This window comes from Tamandua tetradactyla, chromosome 7 (assembly GCF_023851605.1).
Source record: "Tamandua tetradactyla isolate mTamTet1 chromosome 7, mTamTet1.pri, whole genome shotgun sequence".
Lineage (NCBI taxonomy): Eukaryota > Metazoa > Chordata > Mammalia > Pilosa > Myrmecophagidae > Tamandua > Tamandua tetradactyla.
The window spans coordinates 157221906-157243979 of NC_135333.1; the positions used below are offsets into that span (position 1 = coordinate 157221906).

The 22074-nt window shown below is 32.4% G+C and overlaps 1 protein-coding gene and 1 pseudogene across 5 annotated transcripts in view; both read right to left on the reverse strand.

Moving 5' to 3' along the window:
- CEP290 (centrosomal protein 290) overlaps window positions 1-22074 on the reverse strand; it is a 103019-nt gene that overhangs the window by 63227 nt on the left and 17718 nt on the right. For all 5 annotated transcript variants that reach the window (XM_077111539.1, XM_077111540.1, XM_077111538.1 and 2 more), the window contains 13 exons: window positions 21904-22027; window positions 18206-18378; window positions 17358-17520; window positions 15354-15454; window positions 15196-15283; window positions 13959-14071; window positions 12114-12198; window positions 11408-11550; window positions 7291-7455; window positions 6782-6931; window positions 4311-4426; window positions 2780-2882; window positions 2461-2691 (listed from right to left, as the gene is read on the reverse strand). In XM_077111539.1, the coding sequence (XP_076967654.1) occupies window positions 2461-2691; window positions 2780-2882; window positions 4311-4426; window positions 6782-6931; window positions 7291-7455; window positions 11408-11550; window positions 12114-12198; window positions 13959-14071; window positions 15196-15283; window positions 15354-15454; window positions 17358-17520; window positions 18206-18378; window positions 21904-22027 (1755 nt within the window). The remainder of the gene's footprint in view (window positions 1-2460; window positions 2692-2779; window positions 2883-4310; window positions 4427-6781; window positions 6932-7290; window positions 7456-11407; window positions 11551-12113; window positions 12199-13958; window positions 14072-15195; window positions 15284-15353; window positions 15455-17357; window positions 17521-18205; window positions 18379-21903; window positions 22028-22074) is intronic.
- LOC143690342 (uncharacterized) lies at window positions 12611-13824 on the reverse strand (annotated as a pseudogene).

The following is a 22074-nucleotide window of genomic DNA, read 5'->3' on the forward strand; positions in this document are numbered from 1 at the left end:
TTAGTACCACTATGGAGATTATTCTCTTGAAATCAATGTACAAATATGGTTGAGTAAAATAAAGTTATTTCAATATTTTAATAATCACTATCAGTGGAAGAAAAAATATGACTAACAAAAATTGAAGTTTATTCATTGTTACTGGAAATTGAGTGGGACTTGAGGACTCCCTTCTAGGACAAAAGGACTTGATCATCAGGACTATATTAGGTTCTGAATCTCAATGCCATGTATTTATACTTAATGAAAACTGTACCAATGAAAGTATGTTGGTAATATGAATCTTTTGTTTCAGTTGGGAGTTCTTTCATTTGAAAAAGGTGATATTTGCATGGAAGCTTTAATTTTCTGTTTCCCTCCCACAGAATTGAAGAGAGAATTTTCTGTTTGATAAAGAAGCAAAAATTGTTTGTAAACTGATGTTTAGTATGTTTCATATCTACTGAGAACATGAAATACTAGAATACATTATAAGCCTAATCCTAAGTAGTTTTATGACAATGTATCTCTTAGCCATCTTTTGAGCATTTTTCACATTGCTTTTCAAGATATTTTAAGCTACATTTTTTTCCTCTTTTCAGAACTACTTCTTTTTTTGGGGGGGGGGGCTTCTTTTCCTTTTTTTCTTTGTGAGGAGAAATTCACAAGGGGATAGATGTTTCTGATAAAGCTTCTTATAACTGGATGAATATTCTACTGTAGGCTTTTAGGAGGGAGGCAGATATGTTTCCTTTAAGTGATTTATTCAGCAGTTTCAGATATTTTGATACCAGGCAAATAACCAATCCATCTATCGTCCCAATGACTTTAGCATGCACTGGTGATTATTGCCTGACTCAGTCATTTCATTTGAAATTGCAAACTCCTAATTTTCTAATGATATCATTCTTTCTGCATTTATTAACAGGCAGTCTTTTGTGAAAAAAAAAAAAAATACAGAATAACTTACTCTCATTAGCCCAAGCTATTTGATTAGCTGAAAATATATTTCCTACTAAAAAGGCAAGATAAATGCATTATTGTTTATTTTTAATTACCAGTTATCAGACTACAGAGTTAGTTTACTCTACCTCTGCCTGTACCCCCGCCCCCTGCCAAGCTTTCTCTTCTTTATGTTTCAAAGCAGGCTTGCAGACTCTTAAATATTCATTGTGTTTCAACTGAAATCATTACTGTGTCTCAGCTTTAGCCAATGGGAACCTTTTGAAGCTGATTCTTGTGCCCTTTTGACAAGAGTCCATTAGTTTTTTAACCAAGCAAGCTTTACTATTTTCTAGCACAAGATGTCCTCGACTTACCTTATCTACCTCCTGACCAAACTTGAAATAAAGCATTTCTCTAAAGAGTCTAACTAAACCTGAAATAAACCATTTCTCTGAAGAGTCTAGTTCTTCGTTTAGATACCAAAGTCTCATCGCTAAGTGTCATACTCTTTGGGTGCCATTCCTTCTAGGACATTCAGTGTATAGGTTACGAAAATTATATACTTTTAAATCATGCAGTCATATTGTTATTCCCAATTTAAATTTAACATTATGTGTTAAATACTATTATGTGATGTTTAATAAACTTCAATGTTTTTTCATTTTCAAAAGTTTACTGATGTTTAATAAACTTCAGTGTTTTTTTCATTTTCAAAAGTTTATTTCAACAGGCAGAGGTAGAGTAAACCAACTCTGTAGTCTGATAACTGATAATTAAAAATAAACAATAACACAGTTATCTTGCAATTTCGAATGAAATGACTGAGTCAGGCTATAATCACCAGTGCATGCTAAAGTCATTGGGACGATAGATGGATTGGTTATTGAATGGTATCAAAATATCCCAAACTGCTGAATAAATCACTTAAGGAAACTTATATCTGTCTCCCTTCTAAAAGGATAATTCATGTAGTGTGGGACAAACCAGACACTGTCTCTTGAAGTGATGCTATATGAAGTAAAGTGCATCACTCATAAAGTGTTCATATTAAAAATATTTAAACTGAATTTAATCAAAGCTTCAGAACTAACTTTTATTAAATACAAGGGATAGATGAACAAATGAAATGACACAAGGAAACAGAAAAGAAGGGAGGAGAAATGCTATAATAGAAAAGAATTCCGTCATATAAAATTCAATTGCAATGCATGATTATTGATTTAATCCTGGGCCAACTAAGAAATGTAAATACAGTCTGAGCATTAAATAATATTAAGGAATCATTGTTAATTTTGTTAGGTATACAAAAGATATTATAGTTAGAAAATTCATTTTTTATAAAGTTTATTTTTTAGAGATGTACACAAATACTTAGGGGAGAAATTTAAAAATTCCCAAAAAAAGCAGATGAGGTAATTATGGTAAAATGTTAATGAATACTAACTTTCAATCCAGTGATGGTATTCACAATATTATCTTCTCTTCTGCATATTTGAAATTTTTCAAAATTAGAATCAAGAGAAAAATCAGATCTACCTTAAATCTTTGCAAACATCCAATTTTTTCACAAACTTCTGCCTCCATTGATATCAATTCATTCTTCTGTTTTCCATTTTCTCTTCTAAGTTGTCGCTCCATTTCTACTAAAGTTGTATATTGCCTTATGAGTGACTTTTCATTCACTTGCAAGACAGTGATTTTTCTGCTATTCTCTGAAAGTACTTTTTTCAATTCATCTGAATCCATCTGAAGAGCACTGAGCAAATTCTGCACAAAGACAAACATACTACTTGTTGAATCTAAATATCTCAGTTTCTACAGGACTATATAATGAACTTAAAAGTGTTTCACTCACATCATATTCTTTTACTTTAATAGAGTTCTGTTGAATTTGGTCCTCAAATTTTCTCTTTTCCCCTTTCATTGTTTCAGATTCTGTTTTCCAGGTTTCCTTTTCACTTAAAAAAGTTGAAAAGATAATTCAATAAACCTAATAAAATGTTTTATCTATAGGAAGAGATAACTTTATATTAGGGAATTCAAAAGTTTTTTTAAAACAAGAGAAACATCAGTATCTGGTAAGATGCCACAAGAGGTCAAAATTCTATTTGAAAAGGGCTTAGCCTAAAATTTAAAAATGCCTTAATCAACGCAAGGTAAAGGGTTATTTCATCAAATTATTCCCATTCTTCCCTGACTCAACATTCTAAAAAAAAGATACAATTAAAGTTGACTGTTGTACACGTTTTATTAAAAATGGAAAAGGATTAAGAAGAGACTCACCAATATCCCAAACTAATTATGGAAATCAAGCATCAAAACTCTAGCCCAAACTCTTAAACAGATTAAATATTTGTAAAGTATTAGGATATAAATAAATTAGAAATCATCACACTTAAAGATGGTGTAGGAGAAACAGCTGTTTACCCAAAAGACATTTCATAATCACCTTCAACCTGCTTGGCATAACCTAATTAACATGGCATCATTTTCCTTACTGCTGAATAGTTCACACTTGAACTTATGACCAAATTCTGGCTAATTAGATCTGAGTCAAAGTTTATCAGAAGCTGCTGGAAAATTGTATACCTATAAATAAAAGGATATGTAGGGAAAAAAATGCCCCTCTTCCTCAATGGGCATTATACCTTGAATCACAGTCATTTTACAACCATAGTAGGAGATAATGACAATCCATAAGTACAATGTACCCTGTAAGTAACTATGGAAATGTACCTGATTTGAACTTCTTATTCAATCAGATAATAATCACCCTTGTTTAAATTATCTTTGGCCAGATATTCTAGTACCTACTAAGGAAATTATTCTATTGATACAGATAAAATGTCATATAATTTTTAAAGTCGAGGCTCAAAAAAGATAAGGAGAAATGTTATTTCCCTATGGAAAAATGAGTAATGATGATGGTGATGATGAATGATACTAATAATGATAGCTGACATTTATCAAGTGTTCATTACATGCCATGTACCGACCTTAGCATTTTCATATAACAATTCACTTAGGCCTCCTAACCACCCTACAAAGAAGGTATTACTATCGTGAAATTTTATAGATAAGGAAACTGAGGCACAGATAGGTAAAGTAACTTGCCCAAGGTCTCATGGCTAGCAAATGGTTAAGTATTGATTCAAACACAGGTAGAAAAATTACAGACTATGGACAGGCTTATAAAAATTAAGCTACACTATCTATCTAAAAATCTATTGTTGATAGTAGTCACCAGTTTCAAAAAATAAACAGTGGAGGGAGAGAAGCAAGAAGAAAGGCTAAAACAAAATACTGAAGCACGTTTTATTTTATTTTCATCATAAACAATAATACACTTACAACTATATTTACAAAAGTTTTCCTAACACACGTACCTTAGATAGTCTTTATACAATAAGCTTTGCTGATGACGAATTACTGCAAATTTTCTGTTATATTCTTCAAGAGAATCTCCTAAATTCTTTAACTTCTTTTCTTTATTTTCTAATTCCTAAAAATTCATTTAGTAATAAGAATGAAAAAGCATTAAAACACTTTTTAAATTTGAAGTTATAAATTAATATTCTGAAAGATTATAGAAAACTATATAAAAAAGAAAAGTCACCAAATTCATAAGTAGCACAAATTATTTCTATGATATTTTGAGCATTTTAGTTTAAGCCATATTGGAATGAGGTAATATGTGTAAAAGAAAGTACTATATAATAGGTAAAATTATTTTCATCTTATATGATAATTACAGCAAGCATACAGATAATCAGAGACAAGACTATCCATAAGTACAAACTTTTACCAGATACAACAGATTTAGAACAAATTTCTAGGATTTAGAGGAAAAATAAAAAGGAAGAAGGGAAAGAGTAACAGAGAAGAAAAGAAAGAGCAAGGAAAGGAAAGAGAGAGCAAATAGGGTGGGATTTCAGAGGAATAAGCAGAGAGAAAATGACCAAAGAAGGATCTATTATCATACACATGAAAAAGAAAAGTATTAGAACACTTAAAAGATACCTCTTGTACTACTTCAAGAATTTTACGTTCTCAATGATTTCAAATTTTATATTATTAGCATTAGTCAATATGAAGCTTCAAATCCATATTTTGAATGCCACATCTCCAAGTAGATATTTTACAGTTACATCCAAATTAATATGACTCAAACCAAATTATCTTTATCCAACACCAAACAATCTCTTCCTACATTTGTATTTTTACTTATGCCAGCATCAGTATTCAAATCACATACTAGAATTTTCTTTTTCTTTTCTTTTCTTTCCCACATTGCCTACATGTTACCACATTCATCAATTCTATTTCTCCAGGACTGCTGATACCCATCTCTCTTTTGAATTGCACCATTTGACCCTAGTACAAACCTTCTTTATCTATTAAAATACTAGAAACATATTTAAATCCTCCCCCATCTCTAATCTCTATCCCTGTTATCTGTTCTCCATACACCACAAGTATTTCTCTAAAACATAACATGTTACATGTTTCTCCTCTGGGTTAGACTTTTCTATAGGATAAAGGGTACTAACTTCCACAATCAAATTGCAATTACCTATACAAACTCACCTCTAGTCACTAAGCCCCATATACACTTTTGTGAACATATACTTTCATGTCTTCACAAAAATTATCCTTTCCAATTACTTCATTTTAAAGATGAAGAAAACGAGACTTAGAAAGATTAAGTAACTTACTCAATTCTCAAAACATTCATTAACAGTATATTTAGCAATCATGTCTGTCTGACTCCAAAAGCCTTGCTATTTCTATCACTCCATGCTGCCTGAGGATAAGAAATCCAAGTAACTGCTTTGCTGCTTTGGACAGGTTTTCAGACTCCCAATCTGATCTCTCAAATCTATAATACTTACCATACTTTTTTTATATAAAGATGCAAAAAACATAAATCTTAAACAATATGACAACCATGCCATACTATCACTATTTGTTGACTATATTAAAAAAATAAGAAATCATAAAAAATGATGAAATTAAAAAATTTAAAGTGATGCTATTATACAGTAAGTTCTAAGTGGTTAAAGGTTGTCTCATTACCTGATTTATATAACATACAAATCCAATACTCAGAAAAAGATTAATGAATGTAATTTCTAAATACAAAAACCAATATTTGACGACCATAACTCAAGTATAACCACCAATAGTTCATCCAGGAGAAAAAAAATGGTGTTTATAATCAAAAAGATATTTTCATTATTTTGAACACGTTAAAAATCGTATTTGGAGTGCATGTGATGTTATGGTTATTCACACTTCAAATGAAATAATGAAAGGCATCCCTCATTAGGCCAATCATAATGACCATTATATAGACAGCCAAACTGAGGAACAAACAATGGGCAAGAAGTATAGCAGAGTATCTTTTCTAATTTGTTTATGGAATAATGATTTATAGAGGAAAGGGAAGGAAGAGATAAAAGATAATTTGGTTTAAAAGATTTTTCACGTGGTTAACACAAAAAAGAAAAAATTCTAATCATGACACGAAAAAGTTGTACCAGACTTTATTTTCTTGTGTTGCTTTTCCAAACAGCAATAAATAAAAGCACATCACTACCTTATAAAAGCTGCTTGTTATTCTATCCACCAATCATATATTTCATAATTGATACATAATAAGAGCAAGAGGTGCGAGCATGCCATGCTTCTCATGCAAATAAATGGAGTAAACTACTATTGTTATAATATTCCAATGAACCTCAAAATCCATTATAAATTTCACTGCTAATATTCTAAGAACTCAAAGGAATATATGAAGACTAAATTCAAAAACATATTATCAATGTTTTGATATTCACATGCAAATTTTCAGTACCTGTAAGAGATGTATTAAATATTCATTCTGAGAATTGATGATATTGACACTTGATGGTGCTATCCCATCAGGTAAGTCTATTCCTTTGAAAACAACATTCGATCCTTCTGATTGTCGTAAAAGACTGGTCTCTTTTTCAAGATGATCTATCTGAAAACAAGTAGTTCAGGGAAAAAAATTGCATTTCTCATACCTATAGAAAGACAAATTTAAAAGCATACTCTATACTTCATGTTTTTTCTACTGTATAGTTAGAAAAGCAGATATATGGATGCCCTGCCAAGTATTAATTAAATCATACTATAGTTTCTACTTAGAAATGCCCAGATTTGGACTTAGAATTTTTGTATTCTTTATTATAAAAATGCCACTTATTTTTCTATTTAATTTTACAAGAAAAATCTCAACAGAATCCAAGGCATTTTCTTATAAAGTGTCAAAAAATTAAAAGTTTCACATTAGATCAATATATCTGTTTAGCATTTTCTTTTATTTAATAAAATTCTCACCTTTAAACTTGCTTTTGCCAACAGCTGTGAATAATTTATAGCCTCCTTCCGAGATTCCCTGAGCTCCTGTCTTAATTCTTCATTCCTTCCAGTAAGTTGATCAACTTGGGCTTTCAAATGCAGATTGGCATCAAAGATTCCTTCTGCATTCTTTGATTCCATAGCCTAATATATATAGATTACACTGAAGAAATGTGATGAGACACATAATTGTAGTAAAAAAGAAAGACCTAGGGTGGACCACGGTGGTTCAGAGGCAGAGTTCTCGCCTACTGTGCAGGAGACCCGGGTTTGATTCCGTGTGCCTGCCCATGTGTGTTAGTTAGATTCAGCTGTCAACTTGGCCAGGTGAAGCCACCTAGTTTTGTTGCTGTGGACATGAGCCAATGGTACGTGAAACTCATCTGTTGCTAATTACATCTGCAGTCGGCTAGGAGGTGTGCCTGCTGCAATGAATGATGTTTGACCAATTGGTTGGTGCTTAAATGAGAGAGTGCTATGTAGCACAGCCCAAGCAGCTCAGCATAACTCATCTCAAGTACTCACAGCTCAGCCCAGGCCTTTGGAGATACAGAAAGGAATCACCCCGGGGAAAGTTGTTGGAACCCAGAGGCCTGGAGAGAAGGCCAGCAGAGATTACCCTGAGCCTTCCCACATAAGAAAGAACCTCAGATGAAAGTTAGCTGCCTTTCCCCTGAAGAATGAACAAAATAAATCCCTTTTTATTAAAAGCCAATCTGTCTCTGGTGTGTTGCATTCCAGCAGCTAGCAAACTAGAACACCATGCAAAAAAAAAAGATCTACCTTTAAATAAAGTGGACATTTAAGCATTTTACCATTCCCATGCATAATTACAAAATATGCCAATTACCTTTCTTATTTATGAACTTAAGTTTATAAAACCTTAATTTACATCTGCATGAACAAGCATAGTAACTATTAATATTTATAATGCTAATATTAACATTAATTAATTTTAACATTAATAAGCAAAGAGCCAATCTTAGTAGACTGGTAGACTAGAAAAACAACTGATCAGGAAAAAGATGACTGGGGTCTTTATATTAAGTAGTCTCTTAATAGCTGGGCAAGTGACTCATATTCTTAACACCGCACAATCTCACTTTCCTTATCTCTAAAGAAAGAAAAATGATGTTAGCTCCTTCCATTACACAGGGTTTTTATACAGTGTAAATGAGATAATTCATTCATAAATACTTTAAAACTATACAATATTAAATGAATTTATAGCATGAATAAAGGAATTGAGTTGCTTACTACAGAAGTTAAGTGAAATTTTCAGTGCCTCCTCTCTCAAACAGTTGAAGTCTATATGATAAAAAACGTTGTGTGATAACACAGGTTTATCCAAGAGTGGTGGATAAGCAAAAATAAGTCAAATATGAAAATACTCCCGAAGAAGTTTCACTGCACCTAATTTTACATCAATGCCATATGTAAAATACAAACACCCATGTATATATCAACATAATACATACACAGAAAATTTGGACTTTAGAAGAAGTATATGGAGTAAATCTGTTAAAACGCAAAGTAACTGCAGAAATGGAGAAACAAAGAAGGGCAAATGTAATCTCCCATTTAGGAGAGTAATCTGGGATTTAATTATAGGCAGTAGATTTGCAAAAAGAAATACCCTCAGGAGATCAGCAAACCATGCAGAGTAATAGGTTACAATAATTCAAAAGGGATACCAGGAAGATAGAAGTGGGCAGAAGGAGGTACTATGATAGACAAAAAGATAGTCCATTTAACTGTCTTACTGAGTAAATACACCATGTTATCTACATGGCCTTTTGGCAAAATGAGAGCTAGTCACTAGACGTAATTGTGATTGAGGGCACTGAAAAACATATGCTATAGCAAAATAAACTGAACTGAATGCATAATTCAGAAGGATCCGATCTAAAGTGTCATGGATTCTAAAGATTCCTCAGAAGATGGATTACGAGGTCATGCATGAATTTTAGTCAGAGCATCAATAAGAAACAGATCAGCCCAGGACAGAAGCAGATGAACTCTAGAACTTTCTGGAACCAGTTCTTCAGGGAAGACCAAAGGTTGTCAATAGAAAGAGATGTTTGGGTTTCCTGAGCTAGTCAATCTGTTTTTCATTTGGTTACTAAGTAGTTTCCCTTAGAGAATGAAGTTTGATCTGGGACACATTATGAACAGGAGAAAGTATCATAGAAAAATATTCACATAAGAAAGCATAAAGAATCATTTTAGACATTAAAAACATTAGACGCAAAAAAAAATTAGAAGCAAAACAACATAGAAGGAAAGTCAGAATGACAGACATATAAGGTGACTCAGATGATTCTGATAAATTTTGTCAAATTATTTTCTTGCCTCAAGAAGTTTCTAATGTAACAGAATCACATTCCCTCTTTACTAACAATTTTAATGGTGTGAAAGAAAGTATTCAACTACTAGTTATTTAATCATTCAAATAATCTATTCATTCAATGAGAAAATTTTTTTCTATTTACATCAAGCACAAATTTGAGAAACATAAAATAAAAACATAAATACATATGTTAGAAATGTTCAGATTACTTAAATGGCATATACTTTAACAACAGGAATTTTAAAAATACATCTTAAATTCAAGTTTATATAATACTCATCAATACTGTGAAACTTTTAAGTCCCTATAAAGAAAAAAAAAAAAGAAAACAATAGACTACTACTTAAAGGTTGAAATCTTTCCTGTAGCAAAGAGTAAGTCCTTAAATATTTAAAATAAAGCCATTCTGTTCCACTTCTGTTCTGAGTTGGTGGCCTAAATTCCCAGGAACTGTACCCTTCCACATTTAACAACCAAATACAAAAACAACTACTTAAAAGGTTCTAGAGAGTGAATAAAGATAACAGAGAAGACACAAAACTTGGAAGACAAGACAGGATTAGCAAGGTGTGGGAGGTTGAACTAAGTTCCTTCCAAAGGGATGTTCAAGTCCTAACCCTAGGTCCTAGGGGGTGAATGTATTCGTAAATAAGATCTTCAAAGACTCTATTAAGATGAAGCCAAACTGAAACATCGTGGCCCTTAATCTAGTATGACAAGAGTTAAAAGCAAAGGAAATTCAAATACAGAAATAAAGACAATAGGAGAAGACAGCAAGAAACAGAATACTACATGACAGAGGCAGATACTGATTGTTAGCAAGCCACCACCTGAACACTACAGCTTTTGGAAAAGGCATGGCCAGCTGATATCTTAATTTCAGACATCTAGCCTCCAAAACTGTGAACAATAAACAATAAACACCTGCTGTTTAAGCCAACCAGTCTGTGGAGTTTTTTACAGCAGCTCTAGCAAACTAAGACACAAGGTGGTAGTGGTTGGGGGGATGGGGGGATGGGGGGATGGGGGGATGGGGGGATGGGGGGATAGGGAGTTGCCATTTTACATTCTTAGGGCTTTAGCCTAGGGGCAGGCAACATCAAATGACCCACCCAACCATCTTTCTGGTCTGGAAGATAGAGCCCAAAGTCACAGAAAAGTGAGGAGGAAATCCCAAAAAAAAGAGAGCCAGAAAAAGTAAGTTCCAAATTCTGCGTAATGCCAGGTCTTCAACTGATGCTTTAGCAAAAAGAATGAAAATGACAGAGAAAAGTCTCAGTGACTTCTAGCTCCAATTAGAAGAAAAATAAAGGATTTTAAAAATGAACAAAGTCTCAGGGACCTATAGGACAATATCAAAAGGTCTAACTCATGTGTCATTGGGAGTCCCAGAAGGAAATGACAAAAGAGTAAGGTAGAAAAAAATACTGAAGAAATTACATCTGAAAACTTCCTAATTTTGGAGAATAAATGTATAGATTAAGGAAACTCAGCAAATCAAACAAGACACACACACACAAACACACACATACCCTAGACATATTATGGTGAAACTGGCAAAAACCAAATATAAGAGAATATCTTGAATGCAGCCTGAGAAAAGTAACACTGTACACAGAGAGGAACAATGATTCAAATGACTGCAAACTTCTCATCAGAAAATACAAAGACCAGAAGGCAATGGAATAACATCTTTAAAATGCAAAAAGAACTAAATAAAACCATTCACACGAAAAAATAACTTACATTAACAAGTCTTTCAAGACTAGGAATGATTAGAGATGTTTCTCCTCCTTTAACATCAGGATCTTTCTGCATTTCCTTAATAGCTTGCAGTATTTCTTTCATACCTTCTTCAAGTTGTTTATTTTCTTCAACTAATTCTTTTACTGTAATTACATATTTTTCACATGAATAGATCTTTATCACAATTCATATTATCCTATACATATGAAGAATACTTCACATCCAGGGGAAAAAAACTCATTTGGAAAAGACAAATGTGAAAAAAAAAAATCAACAATAAATAATGTGTGTGAATAGTAGAGTTAAGTGGTATACCTCTTTAAATCACATATATGCACAAATATCTCATAGTTGAAAGGGTAAAAAAATACAGCAAAACTAGCATAATTTTGCCTTAATTTAAACTATGCTTGTTACTAATTTTTAAAATTGTTTCCTAACTTCACTTTGATTACAGAACATGCAAGGAAAAAATAGATGTATTCACCCTTGTAAAAAAATTCAGATTAAAAACATTGACTTATAGTGAAAACTGCAAGATAAACAAACTTAAATGAATGAGACAGACTGGACTATAAACCTACAGAGGTAATTAGGATAAAGTAGACTAGAAAACACAGAATGTATTAAATTCCTTTCAGGCCCATGATTCAAAATATAGGACAAGATTTAACACGTATAAAAATAAGAGATAATGGTAACTTACATTTATTCTGAAATTTGGCTATTACTGTTCTACTTCTTTCTAAATCTTTTTCCTTTTCAATTAGTTCTCTTGAAAGAAATTCATTCTGAACAAAAAATAAAAAGAATAAAACTGAATTTCTTTTTTACAAACTGTTGCCATGGTCAATAGTTAAGTTTGAAAAAAGCCTGCTCAGTCAAGGTATAAAATAACCAAAAAAACAAACTATAGAAACATAACCGCAATCATATAAATAAAAATAAAACCTAAAGGATAAAACAGATGGAAATCCTTCCCATATTCTCCCTCCCTATCCAGAACAAAAGGCAAGTGGATATAATGAAGGTTTTTGTACTTAATATCACAATCTTTTCTTTAATGGTCTGCTTTCACACTACCTGTTCTGTCTGACTTGCACACTGTTCAAGTTCTACTTCTGCATTTCTACTCTGTGCTTCTTTGATCAATAAATTCTGTGCTATGACTTCATTGTAAAGAAACATTTAATATATTAGGCAAGCCAATGAGTTCATACTGGGTTTTGGGATTTTTACAAAATACAATGTATGTAAATTAGTGATAGTGCGCAAAAAATTCTTACTATTATTGCATATAGAACTTTGTTAGAATGTGTTGGGTTTTGGGATTTGTACAAAAATAGAATGCACATAAATTAGTGTTAGTGCGCAAAAAATTCTTACAATTATTGCATATAGAATTTTGTTAGAGAAGTCATAATAAAAAAATAAAAAAGCAATCCCAGGAATGTAATTCGGAGGAAAGCTCACCTGAAACCTAAGAAATACTAGTTCTCTCCATAGTTGTTTCATAAGATTTTCAAGTGGAGATGAGATATTTTTAATGATGCAGTAATAGGCACAGAATCCAGAAAATTAACTTCACGCTTACTTTTCAAACTGTCTGTCTGTAAAGGTACTTCTTTTTCTCTTATATCTTCTTTCAAACTGATAACAGCATGTTTTGTTTGGGTCTGAACCTGTTCATCTTCTGATGACGTTACTTGTGATTTATCCACATCAGCTATGTTATCATGAATTCACTAAAAATATTGCAGATTTTTGCTTATGTGACAGCTTCTGTGTTAAATCTGAAGCTGCTGTTAAAGCTTGAAAACATGAATCACTTTTTTGTACAAAACTAGTCTTCTCTAGTGACTGATGGCTTCGTGGCACATTTTTCACACAGTCATCAGAAAGAGAGTATAAGGAGTCATTTATCTCTTCATGGTTCTTCCTATTAAAGCTGTTGACTAATGATTCTAGATTTCTTACTGTAGGCATAGTGCTTTAAAAATCTGTCTTATGGTAATAGTTTCTGGAGCTGAATTATTATCTTTTACTTGCATGGTTGAAGGAAGAATGTCTAGTTAAAGAGATCAAAGGATCCACTCCACTTTCTACACTAGGATGAATTTCAGATAACATTCTTGATAATGATCCTAGGGCCATACTTTCTTCTGGCTCATTCTGATCTGACTGTGGAATACTGAATGATGGTCTCCTAAGTGGCAGCACTATCTTATCTGAACTTCTAATCTGTATTCAGAATAAATAATATCTCATTAATTTGGGGGTTAATAGGTTATTTAAATAATCAAAAAGTTTCTCTACCTTTTATTTTATTTATTTATTTTTTTTGCATGGGCAGACGCCGGAAATTGAACCCAGGTCTCCGGCATGCCAGGCAAGAACTCTGCCTGCTAAGACAACATGGCCTACACTCTCTACCTTTTTAAACAACTAAAAAAAAAAAAAAGATGTCTAAAATGTAATTATAGGGGAAATTTCAAAGCACTGATGATAATATTTTTCTTTATGCTCTTCACCATTACATACTACTGTTTACCTGTGACTGTGTTTCACTAATATTTTTGAGGCTCACAAAATCAAAATTTCTTTCTCCTATTCTATCCTCTTGAGAAAAATTTCCAGTTAGGTTCAGGTCTTCAACTTCCATTCCTATATATAAAAGAATTAACAAATTAAAACAAAAAAAATAATTCTCCCATTATTCCAATTTTTTTTTTTTTTTTTGCTTGGGCAGACTCTGGGAATCAAATCCAGGTCTCTGGCATAGCAGGCAAGAATTCTGCCACTGAGCCACCATAGCACCCAATATTTTAATTCTTAAAAACCAGAATCAAGTTTAATCCAAACAAAAGATAGAACAGTTATTTCCAAAATCCTTGATCCACATAGTATCCAATTACTACAAACTTCTGATTCTAGTTCACCTTTAATAAGTTATTAATAAGAAATCAAGTTGAAATGTATCTTCTCTTTCATTCTTTGCTCCTTCTATGCTAGAAGTACTAATTAGTAAGTACTAAAATAGAGAAAAGACATACAAAGAAAGCAAACAAGAATATGAATAATGAGTAAGCTGGTTAATATAATAATAAATCATGAAGATCTGCCCATCTATAATTTCTATAATTAGAAATCATTTCTATAATTAGAAATTATATTTCTATAATTAGAAAGCATAACGTTAAAACAAATATTCTTCGCTATCATTCATATATATGTCTGTGGATTTGGGCCAATTAAAAAAAAAGCATTCCTTCTTTACAGTCCTCTTACATAAAAGCACTGCAAAAGATATTACAAAATGTATAAAAACTGTGCTCTTTACATCAAATAAAATAAGCTGAAAAGATATTAATTTTTATTCAATAAAACATTATTTTCACTTAGTAAAGAATAATTTACAGGTTTTCAATGCATAAACCTTAAGGCAAAAGAAAACATTACTAGTAATAAATTTTAATATAAAATTAAGTACTATTATTACTAATTATGATATATTGAGACTATTTGGAAATTACTGGAGACAATACTGTAAATTTTTTAGAACTCTACAATTCTAAGATTTATGTTTGCTTTACTGTTTTTCTCATTTGTTCCAGATTCAGGACTATTGACACTCATTTATATACTCTTCATCAGGGTATTATTTTATTTTATCAAACTTTTAAAAGAACCACAATAACATAGCAAAATATCTCTAAGAAACAGAGTTTTAGAGACAGTCAGCTCATTTTCTAGTGATCTTTTCAATGACTTTGAATAATTGGGTGTACCTGAAATTGTAATTCTCTTTCCTCTTTCTTGGGCCATTTGACGAATTTTTTTTTTCAGATGAAGTCGTTCTTCCTCTAGACTTTCAATCTGCAAACCAAGAACTATTAGTATTCCTCTTTGGTCAACCCAGAAATAACCATTTGATCACAGCACTTGCCTCTTTCAAAAGGATCTGATTTTCAGCTCTGTACTGCTGTTGTTTTAAGCTTTTGCTATTTCTAAATTCAGTTAAGTCAATCATTGTCATCGGTTCAAGGCCTAAAATAGAAATTAATATGGTTAAAAACATCATTAATACGCAAATGAACTACAAATACTTCTTATATACAATTAAGCAACTGTTTAAGATTCATGTAGCAAGCATCACTGAAGAATATAATAATTTTTCTGAAGGAATTTTCCAGATACTTGAATTGTAACATAAGTTAAATTTTTACTACAATTATTAATGGAAATTCTGACAAAAGGTATCAGGATCTGTCTTCTTCGCCATGTCAAGCTGCCATAGCAGTATTGTAATGTGTTCAATAAGAACTGAAGCTTTGAAGAAAAGCAGACTTGGACTCAAATTCCAACTTCAACTATTAACTAAGTAACAGAGCAACACTGTATTCATTTTTTATGGCTTATAGTCAGGGATATGAAAACATTAACCTAAATAATGTGCTTAGTGGGGTATCTGGCACACAGGAATAATTACTAACATAAATACTGAAGGTATTATTATTACTAATCTGATGCTCTCTCTGTACTTGTCTCCTAATTTGCTATTAATAAGCAGTTATCCTCTAAAACTAGAAATCAAGATTACAGTAATGAGAAATAAGATTGGGAGCCTCTTAAACACAGAAAATCTGGTGTTGTCACAGCTATCTAGTTGGTTCAGAAGTCATCTTTAGGAACTATCACATTCTGACTGTGATCTGTTTAAACTGATTAGATTGATCAGGCCATGGCATAACGCAGAGTCCTAGTTAGATACTTTTTAAAAATACATCATCTGTATAAAGTATTTATTTTTACTTCCTCTAGAGAACAGTTCACTATATTTAACTCTATGAAAGCATTTGAACTCTAAAGTATTAAATATTTAACAAGTGCAATGAGACCAATATTTAGATCTTTTATTTTTACTTTATAGATGCATTCTAGATTGCTCTATCAAAATTTAACATTGAAACTAGAAATATTTTATTTATTGAAATTAATAAGCTCACAAGCTGTATTTATTAATTACTTCTTAGAATAGTTAACATAAAATACTAAACCAAAATAAACTTTAAGTCATTTAAATTATAAAAGCCAAGTATCTAAAAATCTAAAAAGGTTTAAAAAGTATTTCTAAATGTCTTTATAAATTCATCTGAAAGAAGAGCACTGTGCAAACTAACATGGGTCATACAGATACTATCTTCCTTAAAAAAAAAGATTAGCATCTAATATGTCATTAAAATAACATATTTTCATTTTGAAAACAATTATTGATATTTCTAGCATAGCAAAGTTATGAATTTCAAAATCCTCAGAGATTCCAGAGATCTCCAGGGGATATCAAACTTGGATGCAGTAGTGCTTGAGCCATGCTCACCTAGTGTTCCATGTCAACGAAATCCCCAATTTCACATTTCAATTAGAGCAGCTCTACTTTCATTTAAATGTTTTTGCAGAAAGGTTTACTTGAAAAAACATTTAACTATTTAAAAGTAATAATAAACAGAAAAGATATAAAAACCAAAAGAGAGCAAACTATGTGTGTGTGTGCGCATATATATATGTATGTATGCGAATATGTATGAATGTGTGTGTATGCATATATATACATAAATTTTTTTTCACAGAAGGTTGCAAGTTTGGGGGGGGGGGGGGGAGTTAAAAAAGGCCAGAAACTGTGTTTTGTTTGGATTACACAGAATTGTAAAGTTTCTGAATTATGTGTCAATATTTTAAAATGAGGAGATTTCGCACCAAAATATCATATTGCCACCTTCTCTGGAAATACAGAATTTCTGGCAAAACCAAGCCAGTATTATAGAATGCCAAAATTTGACCAGAGTTAAATAGTTGCCTTTAGACACAATATGCATTCTCCAGTTGATAATCATTTCTTTGTGTCACCTGCCCCCTTGGCAATTACAACTCACATATTTTAAAAGTAGCTTACCCACACGTTCTCTAAGTGCCTCATTTTCATCAAGGAAATCATTGATCTTCAACTCAAGGTGATTGATTTCCTTTGTCAACACTTCAATCTCTCGATCTCTTATTTTAATTTGGTTTTTACAATTCTTTATTTCAATAACAGCATCTTCTAAACCATATACTCCCTGTAAAATACCCAATCTAATATAAATAAGAAATGATTTATTTTAACAATTTATCAAATTCATGAATTTATTTTCAAGTCCAGGAAATTTCATATTCCTGAAATTTATATCACTAAATTGGGATTTTTACTGTCCTTTTTAAAAACAAATCCAGTAATAAGAATGACGTAAAAATGAAACTTAAGAGAACACGATCCTAATGGCAAAATAACTCAGAAACATTACATATAAAACACTTAGAATATAAAAAAGAATAGAGAGAATGAATCAGCAATACCAATAGAATATGTAAGTCATTAGTTGCCTGACTTAGTTGTAATCAGATTAAAAAATACAAACTAAGACCGTGTTGACCAAGTAGATGACAAAACTGTTTCTGTCACAACTTTATCAAACTAATCAATAGTATCACATTTACATGGTGGCACAATGGGAGAGATTACAAAGCATCTAATCCTGCTGCCTCACCAAAACTGATTATCTGGGAAATACTTTGATTAAAATGGTTTGAAAACAATTCTCTTGACAAAAATGTACCATAAGAGTTTGAATACTTTAGCATTATTTAGTTAGGATAACTTTTATCAAAAGACACTTATGGAATGTTTTTAAATAGTAAGTAGTAAATGACAGAAAATGGTCTAACGATTCTAACCCCCCCGATTGACAAAATAAAAATACATACCAATTCATAATCTTTTAATCGCTTCAGAGCTTCAACAAGTTCTTTATCCTTTTCTCTAGCATCAGCCTCAGCTAGCTCAGCTGTTCTCTCAGCCTCTTTAGTTTTCTCTTCTAAAATCTGTACCTTTGACTGAATTTTCTTATAATGAGTCTGCTGAGAAAGAGCTGAAGCACCTTTGGAGTAAAAATCAAAATTATGGATAACTCATATTAATCATTCCTTTAAACTGATGGTTCTAATACTGGGTGTACAGGAGACAGGAGGAGTGATATGCCTCTATAAAGGCCCTCTAATGTTATAATTTTGTATTTGAAAAATGAGTTTTGTTTTGCTTATACTAAGACAAGCTAAAAGAAAGTTAAATTTCACAAAATCTTTGCTAAAGGGGTTTGGATTACAAAGGGTTGCTAAACATTGCTTTACAAAGAATGATCATTGTGCAGAGACTGCTAGCTGTTCTTAATATTCAGCCTCCTTACAGTCCAATGTAACAGAACTACAGATGTTTAGTTAAACACAAGGACACTTGAAATAAACATTAAATTTTTGCTTCCACCTCACCAGCTACTTGTAGTCTTGTGACTAAGTTTGGTCAATGAAATATAAGTGGAACAGTCACGTGTAACTTCTAGAAAATATTTTAAAGGAAGAAAGGGAGTCTTCCTTTTCATTTACTCCTTCCTGCAAGCTAGAATATGGATATGAAGGCTGGAGTTCATTCAAGTAGTCATCTTAAAATAGGAGATAGAAACCACATGCTGAGATAGGCAGAGCAATAAGAAACATAACACCTGATATCTGATATTTTTGCAGCTATCACACCAATCCCTGAACTAGTTGTATTAACATTGTTTGTAGCAGAGAGAAACAGATTTGTTCTGTTTAAACAGTTACATGTTTTTTCTGTCACCAGCAGCTAAATTTAATTCTGAAAGCTCAAAAATTCCTACTTGCCTTATCTTACCAAACTACTGCTAAACCAAAATATTCCTATCATTTTAAGATGTTCTGACACAGATCACTCCCACATTGATCCATAACAAACATTTACTGATATGTCAGGTATATATATATGTACAAAGAACTGGACTAATATGGCAGATGATACAAGTTTATAAGAAACAGACCTTACTCTCTGGAGCAAACAGCCTAGCTGGGAATATGAAAGGGCTGAGCTGTTCCAAATATCTGTTCTTTCTCTGTTCCACATGGCCCTCCACAATAAAACTCTATTCGCCTGCCTTCTTTAAATACACGTCCTTTATCTTTTGCCTCTTTTTTTCCTATCTCGGGGTTTAGAATGTGGATGTGAAAGAAGAGCTCCACTTTGGATAGGGCAGATGAGGGCAACACCCTAGACTGCCTAATTCTACACCATTGTAAGAATAAGAAATAAACTTATATCTTGATTTTGCCACCATTCTTCATGTTTCTCATAGCCAAACCTAATTCTAACCAAGAAAGGGAGTGCACCATTAGCTGTCATGGTTTACAAGTTAAAAGTACATTCAAGTACATATATCTTCTGTGAGCTTTAGGGATTATGCGACTATGGACTAATTTAAATCAGTTAGATGAGAGCTCTTCCTCATTTAATAGCAGAGATCAACAGCACTTTTTCTCCTGGTGATGGGAATGCAAAACCTATAGTATCAGTCATCCTTTTAAAGCATTTTAAATTACTATCAAAATACAGTTCTAATGCATACATAATACACACAGAGGAAAATTATGTATATCAAATGGGTTCTTGATACTGCTCAACAATCATAATCATAATAAATTCTTTTCCTCATCTGTTCATTCTTCCCTCCTCAAACCTTCAACACATCTTCCCCTATCCTCAATTTCAGCTGAAAACCTTGCTTTCTCACTCACTGAGAAAACAGAAGCAATCAGAAGAGAACTTCTATAAGTTCCCACCACCAGGAAATCTACCCAGTAACCTGCACCAATGTCTATACACTCCACTATCCATTCTCTTCTGGATAAACTCTCTGTGCAACTCTATTCACTGATCTACTGGATTCCATTCCACTGATTATTATTAAGACTATTCACTGATCTACTGGAATCCATCCCACTGCCTTCTCAAGGATAATACTCCAGCAGTTCTTCTTTTCCTCTTCCCTTTCATCAATTGTTTCCTCTCTAATACATCTGTCCCATTAAACTAGAAGCATGCCTTATTTCTTCCACTTTAAAGAGAAAGACACTTTCTTAATCCCACTTCCTCATCCATGTACCTTCCCACTTTTCTCCTTCCCTCTAAACAGTTCTCAAAACAGTTCCTAAACTTGTTCTCTCCATTTCCTCTCTACCCGTTCTCTCTTGATCCATCTCCAGAGCTTGTGACACTCTCTTCCCCAACCATTCCACTGAAACTACTCTTATAAAGGTCACAAATGACCCCGTTAAACTCAATGATTAAGTCTCTTTGTTCATCTTGATCTATCAGGAGCAATGAACACAGCATCAAATACTGTACTCACTGTCTCTTCCCTGGTGACAACCTTCACAGTTTTCAGGACTCTGTATGTTCCTAGTTTTCCTTCTATCTCTCTGGCCCTTCCTTTTCAGCCTTCTTTAGAGGTTCCTCTTCATCTCCCCAATCTCTAAAATAGGTTTATCTTAGTCTCCCCAGGACTCACTCTTTAGATTTCTCTTTTTAACCTACATTCACTCCCCTGATGATCTAAGCCAGTCTCATCATGTTTTTAGACATCATCCTTACGAAGATGATTCCCAAGTTTATATATGATCTAGAGAGCTCTCCTGAGCCTCCAACTTTTATATGTCAACTCGGCAACTCCATTTGGATGTCTAAGTAAATATTCTCAGGATTAACATCCAAAACTAGGCATCGATAATCTCTAAATATGCTTTGCCCACAGCCCTCTCCATGTTCAGCTCAAAAGCTCTGATAACTCTTTCTCTCATATCTTACATCTCAACTCTCAGCAAACATCCTACATGTTTTTATCATATTCAAAACACATTCAAAACTAACCATTTAATAACTCTGTTGCCAACATGGTTCAAGTCACAATCACTATCATTACACTAACACAAAAACTCACTTGCTATTTCCCCTTCACACTTTTTTATTCTCAGCAATCATAAAATAATAAACATGTCAGTAAATCTGTGAGTAGTTTGCACTAGTATGTCCCAGTATGACTGTACTATGTAGTACTGTGAAAATATAAGACTACTCATTGTATGAAGGCCTACATTCAGAGGATTTGCTACCTTAGGCAAGGTAGGGAGGATATGATGAGAATTAACTTGGTAAGTTAATTAAAATTCTGACAGGTCAAATCACTTTTGAAAACCTCTGTAATACTCTCACAGTGATCAAAATTTTATTTTGTTCTAGTCTTTGCTAATTACAATAAGGGGTTAAATGAAACAATCAATTATATCACCATTTTTCAATTCTTTCTTCCATAATACCAATGTGGTAATGTAGGGATACAATTTTCTGCAGAAGAGAAAATGAATAAAAAACATCTTCATTTACTCATTTAAACCGGTAATATGTATAAAGCAAGTAATAATATCATATACAATTTTTTGAAAACATAATTCAAACACAGAAGGCACAATAACTTTTGACATGATTTTATAAAAATGAAATACTTTCAAAGCTTAACATTATTTAAGATAATTTATATACTTATAAAATACTGAAATACCTTTGTTTTTTTGGAGTTCATTTCTCAAATCTTCAATAATAAAAGTATTTTTTTCCATTTCTTTTGTATATTGTTCTACTTGTTCAGTGAGCATCTTAATTTGACTATCCCGTTCCTGTATACCCTATAAAATATTGTAAATATTATATATCAGCACTGATATTAACATAC